We start from the raw sequence: 16,024 nt of genomic DNA on the forward strand, positions 1-16,024 counted from the left end.
TACTAATAATTTAATCCCTAATGATGTTCCCATTTAAGCAGACACTATATACCACAAGAAAACTTCCATCAGATGCAGTCCATGTTTTAAGTCTAACAATTTAATCCATCAACATAGTTGGAAGCTGGGGGTTGGCATTTTTCCATTAGTGGAATGTAGGATGACATTTTGAGCTAGTTTTAAGACTTAACTAGATGGAAAAGACTCCTGTAGCCCCACTTCTGGAACTAGTTTGGTTCTTTGTGATTTTGGCTAAGATTTTAAACAGCATGCATGGCACTCTCCTCAATGGTTAGAAGAATTCTTTTAGCTGTACAACTCTGTTCACATAACAACAAGCAGTCCTAAACATGTCCAAGGGCTTCCTTCCAATCAACAATGTAAAGTTCTTTGAATGGACTTTGTGCTGCATTGAGCAGAGCTGATAAGGATATCATGAAACTAAAATAGTGTTAAATATTTGTTAATGTGTAACTGCAGATGATGCTCAGTTTGTGTTTAGTATTAGCCTTCCTGGTTTAGAAGGCAAACTGATTGCATGAAACAGTAACTGGATGCATTTTCAAAAAGACAATAGTTACAATACTTACAACAGATATCACTGCTCCACAGCAAGTACTGTCTGACTCATTGCTTGGGCTCACCATCTCAGCAACCTTCTACTGCTTTAGTGCTTTTGTGTGCTTAACATCCTCCTTAACTGATGGATCAGCTCCTAGATTTCATTTTTAAAACTTATACTATTCATACTAGTAAACTAGCTGGAATTCTACATAACTTTTGAGTGAAGTTACACTCTAGCTACCATCTTATGCAACAATCATTAAGTATTGATATTGGATTTAAGATTAATTACATGGTAATATCCAAGGAATGCAAAGGCCTGCTCAGTTCAGTCTAGTAATTATTATTGTAACACTTGAATAGAAATTTTTGATTTTCACAGACTAAGTATGTGAAGTACATATATGAGTATTGGCTTAATGTATAGCTACTGGTAATCATTCCTCTTATTAAACACCATATTTCATAATTCACTTTATAAGTGAAACTATGGGGAATCAGCAAAAGCTTTTCTTTCTGTTCAGAAAAAATGAAATGAAACAATTATTGCAAATGAAAACTGATCTACAGGTTTTAAGGGAGGAGCCTGTTTGGTTTTCTTAATCAGGCCATTGTAACACGGCAGTGGTGTCACGTTGCAGTTCCATTAAAAGGAGGAAACAAATTGCATACATCTCCTAAAAACTGCAGATAGTAAAGGAGAAATCACACTGCAGACCTTAAAGTTTAGTGTTCTTCTGAATTTGTTAAAAGGTAGCATTTGGAAAACATTTAAAAATGAGAATATGCAAAAAAAAAGAAGTTACTCCAGTAATTTTACAAGAAAACACTGAAAGACATTTCAAGAGTTTATAAGGAAGTACAGCCACAGTGTTCTTAGTAAATATTTTCCTTAATTCCACCTCTAGTATTCAGTGAGGTGTGGCATAGAACAATTGTGCATTGAAATTTTAAGACCTACCAGTATTTGCTGATGGTGGCACCAAACTCTTAGTGTTAGTTCAAAACCAGAAGAACTCCTGAGGAAATTCTCCACACAATTTTATCATTAGCACAATTTTAGCTATCACTAACATTAATATAAATAATTTTCCAGGTACTGTTTGTTAATGTTTTATAATGCCTTGGAGTTCTTGTTAATCAAGAGGGTTTCCTTTGGTCATGTTCCCTCTCTCAAATGCTTCAGCATTAGGAAAATAATTTCCAACATCACTGGACTAAAAATGCCTCTTGCAAGAGTCATTGTATTACATCATTTGTAACTACAAAGAATGTACTTGTATGCCAACACCACTGGTGTTATTTGTCTACTTATAAAATCTCAGATTCCAGGTTATTTCAGAATAACAGTGAAACTTTTACAAGAGACACTGTAAATTGTGTATTTACACTATAAACAACTTCTACTACATTTGCAGCCTTGCATCAACAGTTTAATATAGACATTTTAAAAGCACCCTTACAAACAAAAGTATTGCACTGGCTTTATAAAAATTCACAGTAAGTTTAACTTCCAGACCTTGGTAAAAAACAGTGCAAGAGCTTTTCATTGTGCAAGAGTTTTTTTATCCAAACCTTTCAGGTTATTAAAAATAATAATAATAATTAAAACAATAAAACCAACTATATGACAAGCTGCACTGATATTTCAGTGAATCAGGTTCAATTCTCTTTTAGCTCTCACTTCTTAAAGTGATTTTGTGGGATCTTCTTTCATAATTTCAAAGCATATCCAGTCCAACACTGAAACAGGTGCTTTTGGCAGAGATATGGCTCCACATGTCCATTTCATAGAGAGTCCACAATGCTTGCAGAGGTTATTCCACAACGAGAGAATCCTATTGTTTTGAGTAGGGAAGCTCCTTCCATAATTTGCAGCATTTCCCCCACTTTTTGGGGCAGTAACTTCATTGGTCATGTCTTCAACAGATCCTGAAGATAAAATACATGAAGAAAAGGTTACTCCAAAATAGGCTTAGAACAAGTGGCCATATAACTCTAAACTGTTACTTAAAGTCCATTTTAAAAGTACTTTTCCTCATGTTTAACAGCCAATTGGGACCCAAAGAAAAGATCCATCAAGTCACCAGCCCATCTCCAATAGTGGCCAAGTGTGGTGTCTCACTGAAGGCATAAGAATATGGCACACAGGTAATATTTCCTCAGGGTATCAACTGCCTCTGACTGCCCCAGGTCTTCCTGAGCCAAACATATTCTCTTTATATTATCATATATCTTCTGCTTTGTCCTTTGGATTTTTGAATCAGTAAACTTTCATCTGTCCCACTGTCCCACACCAAGTAATCCCACACTTCAGTCACATAGCACAGGACAGTTTGTTCCTGCTTGCCTTGGCAGGCAAGCACTTCATACCTTCCCCATAGTGACTACATAGGCTTCTGGAGCACTTTATAGTCTGCATCTCTTTTCAGGCTTGAGGATCCTAATCTACTTGTTATTCCTTTAATAGAAGCATTCCATATCATAAAAATTCTCACCTTTCTCTACTATATAATTTTTAAGATAGGAAATCAGAACAACCTAACTTCAAAAAATTACTGCTCAAGGTTTCCAAATGGCCAGTAAAGTGAGGACATTTGGGGTTTGTTTTGTTTTTTGGTGGTTTGGTTTTTGGTTGTTTTTGTTTGTTTGGGCTTTTTGGTTGTTTTTTCCTTTCTGAATGTGTGTGTGTATGGTGGTGGTTTTTTTCCTCCTTGTGCAGACAATATCTGCCCAAACATGTTTAACCCGTTTGGTTAAGTTCATAAATATCTCCTGATGGGGAGAGGATTTGGTCTATCAGCAAGGAATGATCTGATTCAGTTGTTTACGAGAAGTTCTAAGATACTTTAGGTGAGCTTATTTCAAAAAGGAACTCTAAATTATCTTTCAAGGTGAAACCATTTGTTATCCTTTGTTTCACCTTGCAAGTAAAATCAAAGAGTTTATGTTCTAATATGTAACATAACTGCTGTACACCCCCTGTTTTGGTTCCTTCTGAATTACCATTACTGAAGTTTGTTTATTGTAGCAACAGAAGCTGCTGGGATATTTTGTATTAAATCACTATTTATTTATTTATTTATACATCCCTATAGGACATATAAATCTAATTACAATCGGGAATAAGACTTGAAATATTTCAAAATAGTGGATAACTTTCACTACTAGGAGTTCATGAAAACAGAATACATATCCATGTATACACATTGCATCTACAGAGATAGCAGATTATCCACTGAGCTCAATACCTGCAATTGCCATGGAATGGTTCTGCATAGCCATTTATAAATGCAAATCATTCCCTGCAAATAGGGACCTGCCAATTTTAGACCCATTTCAGAAAAAAAAAAGAGCTCTGAAAATAGAATGGCTCATTTTCAACTGCCTGTTTTCTAAATTGCAGGTGTGGTTAATAATCAACTAAAGAGCAGTAACAATCTTTGAAAGTGGTGTTGCTGCTATTCTTTCCTGCCTCCTACAAGTTTTCTATTAAGGAATAATTATCTATACTCAATCTCCCTACTGTTAAAACTTTCTCTCAAGAAAAATTTCATAGCTTTCATGAAAGAAAACGATTTTCACATGAACTTTACTGTAAATCAACAGAATTTACTTTCAAGGAGAAGCAGGAAAAGCTGATCTTGTACATAGTGAATTGGAACAGCGAGATGTTTAGAATCCTTGAACAGTTCAAACAGTACAAAACTGTTTACAGTTCCTTCAACAGAGGATTTTACATAGTGAAGTGAAGGCTTGACTTTTTTCCCCACACACATTTTCAAGGCATTAAGCATGCCTTCTTCCTAAATGAATATACTAGGGTGTATTGAAAAGCTTCATGTTCTTCAACCATGCTTTGAAATAGGACCTAGACGCTTCCTTTACACATCAGGTATTATCACATCTTTTCTAGATGACTGAGGTTCAAGACAAACAGTTTAACTGATTGCATTTATGAGTTTCAACCTCTTACCTACAGCTCTGCCACCATATTAAATCCAAGTCAGCATTTCACCTTTCTTGCTCTCCAATAAAAGCAACATTTCATGGTGCTAACGAGGGGACTTCCCCTCCCAAGAGCTCGTGTGGGGTAGTGGTTAATGGCCATTTCTGGCAGCATTTGGCTGCTGTGAGGAGCAGTTCGGAGCCCCAGGGCTCCCGTGCTGCTCTCTGGCAGCAGAGCCGCATGCCAGCCTCACCACCGTCCCCGGGCTTCGCTCCTGCTCGCCCGTTCCGTTCTTAGAGGGCGACAGGAAGTGTCTTCCCTGCCTAATCCCACTTGTGCAATCTTTCCCACTAGTTTTTTTACCACCCGAGCTGAGAAACATTCCCCACTACTTTTATCACTACTTTTATTTTAAGAAGCGTGAGCTGCGTGCAGGTGGTTTAACCTGGCAGGTGTTACACCGAATCTCGGGCAGGACAGCTCTGGCCGAAGTCAGAGCCCGCAGCCGTTCTCCCCTCGCTGTCCCGTCCCGCTCTCCCTCACCTGCCGGGCTCGGCGTGGCGGCCGCGGGGGCCCCGGGCGCGCTGCAGCTCCAGCTCGGCGGGGCGGGCGGGGGCGAGCGCGGCCGTGAGGCGGAGGCTGAGGCCGTTCACCAGCCGCCGCAGCAGCGTGTCCCCGCGGCCCTTGGGCGCCGGCAGCCCCACGTCGTCCCGCAGCTCCTCGGGCGGCACCTCCAGGTTGCCCGCGTACCAGAACACCCACCAGACCAGGCTGAGGAAGATGCCGATGCCGCCCGCGTAGATGAGCAGGTCGGAGAAGAACACGTCGGCGAACACACCCGCCAGCAGCACCGCCAGCCCCACCGCGTCGAAGGCCAGCGCCAGCCAGAAGGCGGCCACGCAGCGGCCCAGCCCGCCCGGGGCCGCCATCGGGAGCGGCGCCACCGCCGCCTCGGGCCGCGCGCACCTGAGGGGAGGCGAGGGCGGCGCCCACCTGAGGGCAGGGCCGGGCCGCGCCCTCCCACCCGGGCAGGTGCGGGACACGCCCCCCGCGCTGAGGGGACGCCCAGGCCGCGCCTCCCACACACCTGAGGGCTCGGCCGGGCCGCGCCCCCCACACATCTGAGGGCTCGGCCGGGCCGCGCCTCCGCCCCCGCAGCTGCGCTCAGGGAAGGCGAAGGCGGGCACACGCCGCCCTCAGCGGCCCCCCGAGCCCCCAGCCCGCCGCGGTGGGCTCGAAGGCTGAGCCGTAGTGACCGATGGCATTCGGGAGCTGAGGCCTCTCTGAGAGTAGTGCTCGCTACCGTTCCCAGGTGAGCCGGACACGGCTGGGCCCGCCTGAGGCAGTGCCGCCTCAGGCACCCCAGAAGGGAGGTACGCGGATGAACATCCAGTTCATTGATCTCTGCACTTGCAAGGGAGGCAAGCTGGTCACAGACAGCAGAGATTTGCAAGACAGTTAAAATGTGCATCTGCAAATGCACATAGACTGCTTTAACTGTGCTTAAGGAGGCTTAAAAAGAGCAGCTGGAATACAAGTTCAGGTTGACAAACAGGAAGCAAGTTGTCAATGCAGGATGTAAAATTCAGTAAGTAAAAGAATTATGTAAAAGGCAAAACACCCATTTCAGTTCACCCTTGTGTTAATGACCTGATACATAATCTTTCTGCACTCCTAAGTCCTCAAGCACAAGAACTGTATTTAGATGTAGCATCTCCTGTGCCTGCTCTCACAAGGGCCTTATATCTAACACCTTATTTAATGATGGATAAGCCACTGTTCTAGTAACTAGAAATATCAAGCCAACAGGAACTATGACCAGGCCTAACAGAATGGGTACCTTCAACATTTTAGTGGAAATAGTGTGCATTAAATGATACTGCTGCTACTCTTCCAGTGACAGTGAGTGCTATTGGTTTACTGGGATTACTGTCATAGCTTTTGGTTCACAAAATAGTTGAAAAGTTACAAAAAGGGTTGCAAAAGGGTCAAAAAAAGTGGACATCACAGATCAAGCAGAATATTTTCATACTCTCATTTAGCACCCACCTTCTTTCTAGGTAGCCAAAACCTTGAAATAAGGATGCCATAAAAAGAAGATGTGGTAGAGTTTTTTCAAAGACAAAGTAGGCTGGTTACTTCCTGATTAATCTTGTCTCTTACCACCTTTTTTCTATTTGGATTTTTTACCACTAGGACTTTTCAACACAAATCTGCCTCATATTCTCACTCTGCAAAGGACAGACAAATTATCATACAGAGAACAACTGGGCAGTTATATAAAATGTCAAATATATCACTTTTCAGTCCTGAAGTATGTATTCTTCATGCCAACAGAACAAGTTCACTTGGCTGGCACAACTGGAAATTTACACAGCCTTTGGCTTTCAGATGGAAGAACAAGAGTTCTGTGACCATCATGCAAGAATACTCTCAACTGTTCTGGTAGCAGAAATAAAGCCCAAAACTGAAGGTAAGATTTTGCTTGATGTTGTAAAATATATATATGGTTAAAGCAATATTCTTTGGGCCTTTTTAACTCACAAATACCCTTGGTAAAAACAGCTAAAAAGTACAATGTGGGGCTTGGTATCAGGCTGCTAACTTAGATATCTGCAGTAACACCAATCACTGTCAACCTGTCTTTATTATATTGAACAGTTTTTTAAAAACTGTAGCAGTATTTTCACCTTTAAAAGCACATGCAGATTGCTGCTCTTGGCACGCATGCTTCTTGCATGGAAATGGAAAGACAGCATTTGTTAAAATATTTCTCAGCATTCTTTCCCTGGGATAAACCCCTCTCTTCCCTCTGACACTTGAAAATTTTGAGTGTTTCTGGTTTGGGCCAGAAAAAGATAAAAAGTGATGGGACCATTAAGACAGTGGAGTTTATTTGTACCAGCTTGTAAATTAGAAGGAAACCAATGAATCATTACAGACCTTGGTGAAAAAAAGCTCTTGGGATCAGATTTCCTACAAAGGTATTTTACTTCATCAATAAATTTGTTTACTGAAAACGATGATACAAAATATGTTACAACAGACAAGGTTCATGCTGACTGCGGCACGCGCGTCTTTCTGGGTGCCTGCTTCTGTGGTTTGGAAGATTTCCTGGCCGACTGTCGTGACTTGCCAGCTTTGGGTGTTGCAAAAGACTTGGCTTCAGGTTTTTTTGGAGCCTTTTTCATGTCTTTTTCTTTTATTGCTTCCTTTGGCTTACTGACCTGCTTGGCTTTTTTCTTTTTCGATGGCGTCTCCAAGTTTGCACACTCTTGTGTAACTTCAGGTTTTGATTTTGGCGTATCCACCACTAGAGATGTTTTCTTTCTCTTACCAAGAGGTGTTTTGGTATTCTTGCCCAAATTGCCACCTTTTTCTGAATTTGGTCCCATTTTCTGTATTTAACATAAACAAAAAATTACCATTCCACCCAAGAAACATATTCCCTGTTTTTAAGAAAGAAGGATCAGTGAAAACCATTACAAATGACAAATACTTTCAACTGAACTGCGCCCTAGTCTTGAAGTGTGCTAACACATACTGTTCCCTAAGGAGCAATGAACAATTTAAACAGTTCAAAATCTTTAGTTTTTACTGAAATGCAAGTTTCTTAATATTATTCAACAATTACCTTCAGGTCAGCTGAGCTCGTTGTTTGTATAGGCACCAGTTGTGGAATTTCTTCGTCATCACCATCACCTGGTTCTTGGACCATTTCTATCTTTTCTTTTATCACAGGCTCCTGGGTACCAGCAGCAGCTTTACTTTCTGTTGTCACAGTGACTTGACTTGACTTCAGTTTTTTAGCTGTCTTCTTCACTTTCTTGGGTTTTACCTTCTAGAATTAATCAGAAGTGCATCTCAGACAAATACCCATGCCATTTCTAAATAGATGGTGTAGCAACATTAAAGACTTTTATTCAATAGACCTGGACTAATTTAGCCATATGTAAAATATGAAAAAATGCATTACATGCAGAAGTTTATAATAAGTAGCTCACAACTACAGTAATGTCAACCTTACAGTCTCTAAGTTGAATATTCACAGTCCCATTTAATTTCAGACAAATGAACATAAACAGAAGTCAGTACAAAGGCATAGCTAATTATTATTTTTTAACAAGTATGAGGTCCCCCTATATACAGAAATATGAGATTGAGAATTATTCAGATGCCACTGATTAACCAACAAAAAGCAGATGCCTACTCTGAATCCACATATACATTAATGAGTGTATTTTCAGAAGGCAAATATGGATAAACAATGGAAGCAAAGCTTTAAGAATGAATCTCAGGTCCCTTGAGTTTAGGTCTAGAAATACTTTACTTATTTCCAGTTTGCTTAAAAACCTGTAAGGGAGTTGCCATAAATTCATTATTATTGCTGAGTATTTGAAGCACTGAGGTAGGAGTGTCTGACCTGTTTTAGCCATAAAAGACGGGGATCAGCTGCTAATGTTTAAACACAAAATAACAATGCATGGAAGGAAAACAAAGAACTACAACTAAATGTGCAGATTTAATTTATGCAAGGTTTGAAGAAATTTTGGTTACCTTTACTTCATTTTTCTTGAGAGATGGTTGTTTGTCAAGCTCATCCAAGTTGGAGATATCCGCAGTGAATATTGGGAGTGCAACCGATTTAAGTGTTTTGAGGTGAAGAATTTTTACATTTTTCCATTTCTGCAAAAACAAAACCAGTATATTATGTAAAAATAAGGCTGAAGTATGAACCTATTTGTCTGTAATGCAGTCGATCAGCAGTACCTTTGGTAACTTTTCACCAATCACTTTTGCTGCTGCAATGATATTCTCAAGTATCTCGTCCACTTTCATCCCAGTGTGACCTATGCGCATTGTACTGGAAGAAAAAACAAATGATAATTAAATATGGGCAAACAAACTTATTTCAAGCCACTTGTTTAGTTTAGGCATACCCAGAAATGCAAAAAGCCCACTTATCTGCAATTATCATAAAGGAGGGATGGATATTGCAGAAACCTTTTGTGATAATAGTTAGAAGGGGTTCACCTGTATTCATCTTTCCATATTTGGATATGCAACTTCTGCCTTGCATTACAAAGCATTACTACCAATTTGGATCCTTTCAGATACACAATACATGAAAAAAATCTTATTAGATTAGAATATTTTGGAAATATAAAAATATTATTAAATTAGATTAAAACTAAGATTGTACATGTGCTTTGACAGTGCCAGGTGCCTAGAAATTCCTTAGTGAAAAGGAAAAAGAAAAAAAAACCCTCAACTCCACAGTAAAACTTAAATAGAACAATTTAACTATACAGGTAAAGGTTCAAAATGCCCTCCATTTGCAATGGTGACCCTTAACATCTTTTTTTCACATATTAAAGGAATAAAAATAACTCACTTAAAATTCCTACAGTTAAGATAGAGCCATCCTTCAAGTGATGTATTAATCCATTTGTACTTACTAACAGCAGCCTTTGTTGTTAACTGGGAGTGTAGTCCCTTGGATGTGTTTTTCTAGTTCCTTGGCAAGATCTTTGGCTTTCAGGTTTACAGATAAAGGTGCCCTAAAACAGAAAGGGAGAGGGGTAAAAAAAAGGAAACAATTAGAAAACCCAAAAGAAAACCAATTCCTCCATTACTAAGAAGAATCTGATCTTAAAAAAGATAATGCAAGAATGGATTTCCAAAGTTTAAAGACCTACTTTTTCTTTTCATAGAAGTGTTTTCCCAGATGTGAGGGCAAAAGCCTTCTAATTCGGTCATCAGACAGAAAGAGATCAAAGCTGTTCAGGAGGCGCCGCTTGGCTTCAAACATTTTATACTCCTTTTTGAGGGTTTTGTATGAGATGATCTGCAACACAAGCACCAGTTTAGTCCCTGCTGCCCAAAATGCAACCTGAAATGCTTCTCAGAACTGCACAGATTAAAGCTACATAACTGATACTCCATCACAGTGCATTCTTTTAGAACGCTGAAGATGATAAAAAAGTATCCATTTCCTATTGTTTTAAAGTATCAAAATACATTGATCTCTTGCATAGTAACTGCACACCACAAAACCAGAACTTGCATACATGAATAGCATCCAAATGAAGGTTAAATATAACATGTTGTTATACAGTTTTATTGCTGGTGGCATAAACAATCAAATGTTGTGAGTTTTCCTGGTTGGTTACTCAAACTAAATATTGAACGTTTATCTAGAAATTGTATCTGATTACTAAAAATCCTGTTTCAAACTGAAGAAATTATTCTGAGTAAACTTTGCATTTTAGAAACACCACAGTTTGAGCAGTCAGAAAAAATCTTACTAGAGTATATGAATGAGAATTAGAATATTAAACAGCAGAAAAGAACAACTACTTGTATTCTTTTTGGTGGTACAAAAGGAAAGAAATGGCAATACTGTATTATACCAACAAGGACCACCCTTACCCGGCTAACACTTCTGATCCCATTTCGGAGTAAAAGTTTCTTGTACAGATTTTCGGTCTGTTCTGCTGATAAATTTGGTTCATCCTTTGTGAACAGGCAAACATCAGCTGTTTCTGGTCGAATGCCATGGGGCAGTGGTCTACAATGAGAATATGAGTTGTATAAAAAATGTCTAATAAGAGAAAGATGTTTTCCCCAGAACTAGGACTACACTGGAGATCAGTCCCCTTTAACAACCTGCCTGTATTTACACTCTGTTAACTACTAAATATTCTCAGTGGAACCTAGAGTTGATAAGCATACAGAACTCTAAAAGTGAAACCATAACACACCGCGGCTCCAGTCAGATACAAAGTGGAATCCTCTATCCTGCCAGCAGCCCTTACCACACGGGTCCTAGGAGGAGGACCCTCCATGCTCCTCCCTTCATGCCATGGCTGCATCCAGGCATTAGGAAAAAACCTTAGAACACCGTGCCCCTGATAAACGGATGTAAACTTTCTCAGTGTAGTGCAGCTACACTCTAAAAAGAGACTTCTAATTCATATTCAGGTTTGGTTATCAAAAGAAAGAAGTATTACTAATGATTTGGTGGTGGTGGGTCAAGACAAAGAAGGTGATTCTAGATATTTTCTAGATAGAGAAATGGGTAATATCTAGATATTTTCTAAAGCTTCAGGACTGAAAGGCACATACCCTGTTACTGGCAACCCACAGAACCAGCATCCTGCGTGCAAAAAGCTGGCACAGCCCAGCTTCCAGTTATACCAAAAACAGGAGTAAAGCAGCTTCTGACCCGGCAGTTCTTAGTCACGGCATAGAAGCTCCCAGGACAAGGCCGTGGCAGTGAAACCCCTTGAGCTCAGAATCTGCAAAGTGTTCTCTTCCAAGCCCTGTAAGCATGAGGCCGCATATCAGTGTCTTACATTCTGATGAGCTTCGGCACCTGCGGGACCTTCCACACCGTCACCAGGAGATGAACGCTCTCGCTCTCGTTGAGGAGCAGCGCGTCTCCCTTTGCCTTGCTTCTGGAGAAAGCCAAGAGAGCCTCCACCGCCTTCTTCACCTGCAACGGCACCACAGCGGCGGCAGCCGCGGGTCAAGCCCGGTCCGGCCGCGCTCCCGCCTGCCCTGCTCCCCGCAGCCCCTGGGCGAGCCGGTCCCACATACCTGGGCGCGGTCCAGTGGGTTCCTCCCGCTCACCATGGCGTTACCGCTCCGAGCACCGGGACACCGCTCCCGCCACGTGCGGCCTCCGCGCCTGCGTGTGCGCCGCTTTCCGGGGCAGCGCGCTCGAACGCTCTGCTTCCGGGCCGGGGCGGGGCGAGCGGGGCTGAGGCTGGGGCTGGGGCTGGCCGTGCGCTCCGTGCGCTCCTCTCCTGCGCACGGCAACAGCTGCGGACCCGGGGCAGGGCGAGCGGGGCTGGGGCTGGCCGTGCGCTCCGTGCTTTCCTCCCCTGTGCACGGCAGCAGCTGCGGACTCGGGGTGCGGCGGGCCCGTCCTCAGCTTGCAGGCAGCTTTGGCCGGCAGGGTCACCGGCTAACCGGGTTAGGAGCAGAGTGCCGGAGGCCGTCGGTCCATCTCGCTTCGGCACCACGGCCAGCCGGAGGTCAAACCGGATTGCTCGGCGTTGTAGCCACCGTGTCCTCACGGTGAAAAACCTTTAGTCGGACTCGCCTTGTTTTATTGATGGTGCTCTCCTAGTCCAACCCGGGTGCTGCTGCCCCCCTTTGCTTCTAGGGGTGGCTCGTGTTTAGCCTGCTGTGCTCCTGGCGCTTTCCAGAGAGCTGTTCCCCAGCCAGTCATTTCCCAACCTGTGTTGCCGCAAGGGGCTGCTCCTGCCCAAATGCAGATTTGTATTTGCCTTTTTTCAGTATTGGCGGGTTTGTGTTGCCGAGTCTTTCCAGCCTATCTAGATCTCTCTGTTCGTGAGGGTAATGATTGGTCCCAAGTTTGATTCCCCCTGCAAACTTGATATGACCATACTTCAGGTCACTGTTAGAGATACTAAACCGTAGCCCAGCATAAATCCCAGCAGTACCCCATTTGTTACTGGCCTTCAGGTGGAGTACAAGCCATTATCTCTGCCCTCCAAGTCCTGTTATCTGAACAGTGGTTACCCATCTAGTTGGCCCCCCAGCACACCATCGTGTTTATGAAAAATTGAGTGTATTCTTCAGATTCCTTCTTTGAAGACTATCCCTGATTTTACTTCCCATATTTCTGTCCTTTTGCACTGGAGTGCTGTCATAAGTTCCCTGTTTAGCCAGGCCAGTCTCCTGATAGATCTACTTGTTTTACTGAGTATTCAGGAGGAGCTGTTTGTATGATTGGAGGAGGTTGTCCTTACACACCTGCTGCCAGATTTCCTGAGCTCCTTTGCCCTTCAGAGCTGCCTCCCATGGGATCCTGCCCACTGGTTCTCTGAATAAATCAGAGTCTGTCTCATGGAGTCCAGGGACTGAATTCTGCTGCTCATTTTCCTCATACACTCTGTCTTGAACATGGCTATTTCCAGGTCCCTACCATTGGAGCAACCACTGATTATCACGTCAAACCACTTCTTTCTCACGTGTGACTAATAAAGGCTGCATCTCCTGGTCAGTTTAGAAATGCATTGACTGACTACATGGAAATGGCTTAATTGCAGAATGCTTATTCCATTGATTTCCATGCTGGATAAGTACATTGTTCTGAGATAAAATTTCACCTGGAATTGTTTTGGTCTCATTCCCACAGTGCTGTGTGTGCCCTGGCAGCTTTGGGTTGTCTGCATTCATCACACAGGTAAGCTGCTCTCTGGATAACACAGCTATGCATAACCAGGGCTTAAATATGTATGAAATTAGGACTCTTAGTCATTCACTCTTCTCTAGATTTTTTTCCCTGCTCTTTGCCTTTCTATGTATGGTTTTATTCCTTCTCATCAGATGTCTTCCAACAAAATTTGTTGCTCCATCAGTGTGGCCAGTGCAAAGAGAAACAAAAATACCCTCGTTTTTTGGCAAGTTGCTTTATGTAGTGGCTTATATTTTCTTTCTGCTGTTAGTGTTCTTGGAGCAATAGTAGAATAGTTGATGGCATCAAGACTTATCCAGACAGGAAAGAACTATACAGACATACACTGATTTTAAAGAGGGAAAAAAGCATCCTGGAAAATGGAAGTTTTCCTTTCCATTCTGTTATTTGAACAAAACCAAAACCAAATCAAAACAGAAAAGAAGCTGGCTAAGAAAAAGAAGATCTGTCCTTTGTTGCCATGTCATATGAAGTACTGATTAGAGAAATTACTGAAGGTGAGGAACACACAGGGTAGCCAAGGAGGTCAGACTCATTAAAATGTTTTCAGTACTGCTGGAATTTCTGCATGTGATACTGGCTGTGGTGCTGTATATTCTGTCTAGTAGCCTTGCTTCTATCTTTCCACATTTTAGGGTAGCCATATTTCAATAAAACATCAACATATTAATGTGATGTTTTAAATCACATGTGACATGTTAAAACAAAATAGAAAAAGTCAGATGACTGGAACATCTCTCTGAAAATGAGCCAGGCTAGACCTGTAAGATATGATTGAACAGCATGTTTGAAGACTGACTTTACTGGGTCATTGTAGCATTAATAGGATAAAACTGCAGGGACTATTATTAGTGACTCAAATTTGAATTTTTCACATATCAGTCTCATCCAAGTATATTTTTCTGAAAAAGTTTTGGTCTGACATGACTAAATTTTACCAGATGTGGTTTTACTGACTTAGGCTAATAATTTTCTCTTGAAAGGTACTTGGCATAGCTAATAGAGCTGTCTTGGAAAAATTAAGTTAATCTGTGAATAAGAAATATTTCAGCTTAATACAGCATGCAATGAATATAAACTACAAAAGAGCACACTTTTTATTTAGCAATGTCATAAGTTTACAGTTACTCCTACAAGGAAATCAGGTTTGTTACTTTTATTGGTGTTATTGCTGTACACAGTCCTGCTGTAGCTCTCAATTTAACTTTTTGGACCATGAAAGTATGTATTTTCCTTTTAAAAAATTTGTATATCTTATTTAAATGGTAAGATGGAAAATAATTTCAAGACGTTCTACCTCATTACTTCTTTAGGATGTTTTTTCATATGCCTAATTTTAACTTTCACACAGCAAAAGGTGCAATTGTTTCTGCTGGAAAGAAGTCTTTTAGGTTTAAGGTTACTTGAGTTTCAGTTCCCAGCTTATGTTCCTCCAGACCATTTGATGGCAATGCCACCATCCCAGATCTCTGTGAGTATGGTTCTTGCAACAAAACCAGCACAGAGAATATGCAGGGATTTAGACAGGAGTAAGAAGTGCCTTACAGAGAGCTCAGAAAGGATCTCCCCACTAGAGCAGAGTTCAAGCTCTGTTTGCTTTTGCCCGTCTCCTTTGCAGTGCTGGAGTCAGCCTCAGCTGCGCCTGACTCAGACGTGTGAGTTTAGTGCATCCCCAGCCGCCAGGGCACGGGCACTGGCCAAAGCTGCAGAGCTTCCTTGGTACCATGCTGTGCCTCACATCCCTTCTAGGGCCTGACAGCTGACAGGAACACTGCCTCAGGTACCTTTTTGTCACCCAGCAGTGAATCTGTCATGTCTCTTATTACTCTTACTGAGAAATAGGTGAACATTTTAGGTGTATGGAACTGACAGGAGATGTAGAAAAATTTACATTAGAAGGAAAGCCAATGAAAGCATGTGGATTATTAAGTTATACACAGACAACAGATTTTGGGTTTGTTAGCATAAATTTCTATTTTATATTAAGATTAGAATCCTTTCTAGTATTTCTTCAGAGGAAAAGTAGTATCTTGTCAGGTTTATAGTGTGATAAAATAAACACAAGGAAATAAACATCTTCACAATATAAAATCTTCAGTAGTAACTCCAGTTTTGTTGGTATATTTTTTTGTACCAAATCCTCTATAGAGTATACAAAAAGAGCAGAATAAGTAAGAGCCTTTAAGTAGCAGTTCAGGAAGAAAACAGTCTTGTCTGGAGTACAGGTCATCTGCTTTAACAGCATCATTCCAACAGTCTGCAGTACGAACCAAACAGCC

The 16,024-nt window shown here is 41.6% G+C and overlaps 2 protein-coding genes across 2 annotated transcripts; both read right to left on the reverse strand.

Moving 5' to 3' along the window:
- Nucleotides 1–841: 841 nt before the first annotated feature.
- LOC129127372 (transmembrane protein 238-like) lies at nt 842–5,640 on the reverse strand. Its single transcript, XM_077186944.1, has 2 exons — nt 5,057–5,640; nt 842–2,496 (listed from the first exon to the last, which is right to left on the reverse strand). The coding sequence occupies exons 1-2, from the start codon at nt 5,632–5,634 to the stop codon at nt 2,487–2,489; spliced, it is 588 nt and encodes a 195-aa protein (XP_077043059.1). The 5' UTR covers nt 5,635–5,640; the 3' UTR covers nt 842–2,486.
- Nucleotides 5,641–7,390: 1,750 nt separating this feature from the next.
- Nucleotides 7,391–12,271, reverse strand: RSL1D1 (ribosomal L1 domain containing 1). The gene is made up of 9 exons (XM_054643719.2): nt 12,116–12,271; nt 11,872–12,011; nt 10,946–11,084; nt 10,213–10,361; nt 9,973–10,074; nt 9,284–9,377; nt 9,071–9,199; nt 8,148–8,354; nt 7,391–7,911 (listed from the first exon to the last, which is right to left on the reverse strand). The coding sequence occupies exons 1-9, from the start codon at nt 12,149–12,151 to the stop codon at nt 7,567–7,569; spliced, it is 1,341 nt and encodes a 446-aa protein (XP_054499694.2). The 5' UTR covers nt 12,152–12,271; the 3' UTR covers nt 7,391–7,566.
- Between the last annotated feature and the right edge of the window lie 3,753 nt (nt 12,272–16,024).

Source organism: Agelaius phoeniceus, chromosome 16 (assembly GCF_051311805.1).
Source record: "Agelaius phoeniceus isolate bAgePho1 chromosome 16, bAgePho1.hap1, whole genome shotgun sequence".
Taxonomy (NCBI): domain Eukaryota; kingdom Metazoa; phylum Chordata; class Aves; order Passeriformes; family Icteridae; genus Agelaius; species Agelaius phoeniceus.

Excerpts from the sequence above, each read along its gene's own strand:
- RSL1D1 (XM_054643719.2), bottom strand. The coding sequence starts at position 12,151 with ATGGTGAGCGGGAGGAACCCACTGGACCGCGCCCAG. Across the intron at positions 12,012-12,115 it reads ACCCACTGGACCGCGCCCAG|GTGAAGAAGGCGGTGGAGGC; the intron begins GTATGTGGGACC and ends GTGCCGTTGCAG. Across the intron at positions 10,362-10,945 it reads GGATCAGAAGTGTTAGCCGG|ATCATCTCATACAAAACCCT; the intron begins GTAAGGGTGGTC and ends CTTGTGTTGCAG.
- LOC129127372 (XM_077186944.1), bottom strand. The coding sequence starts at position 5,634 with ATGTGTGGGGGGCGCGGCCCGGCCGAGCCCTCAGGTGTGTGGGAGGCG.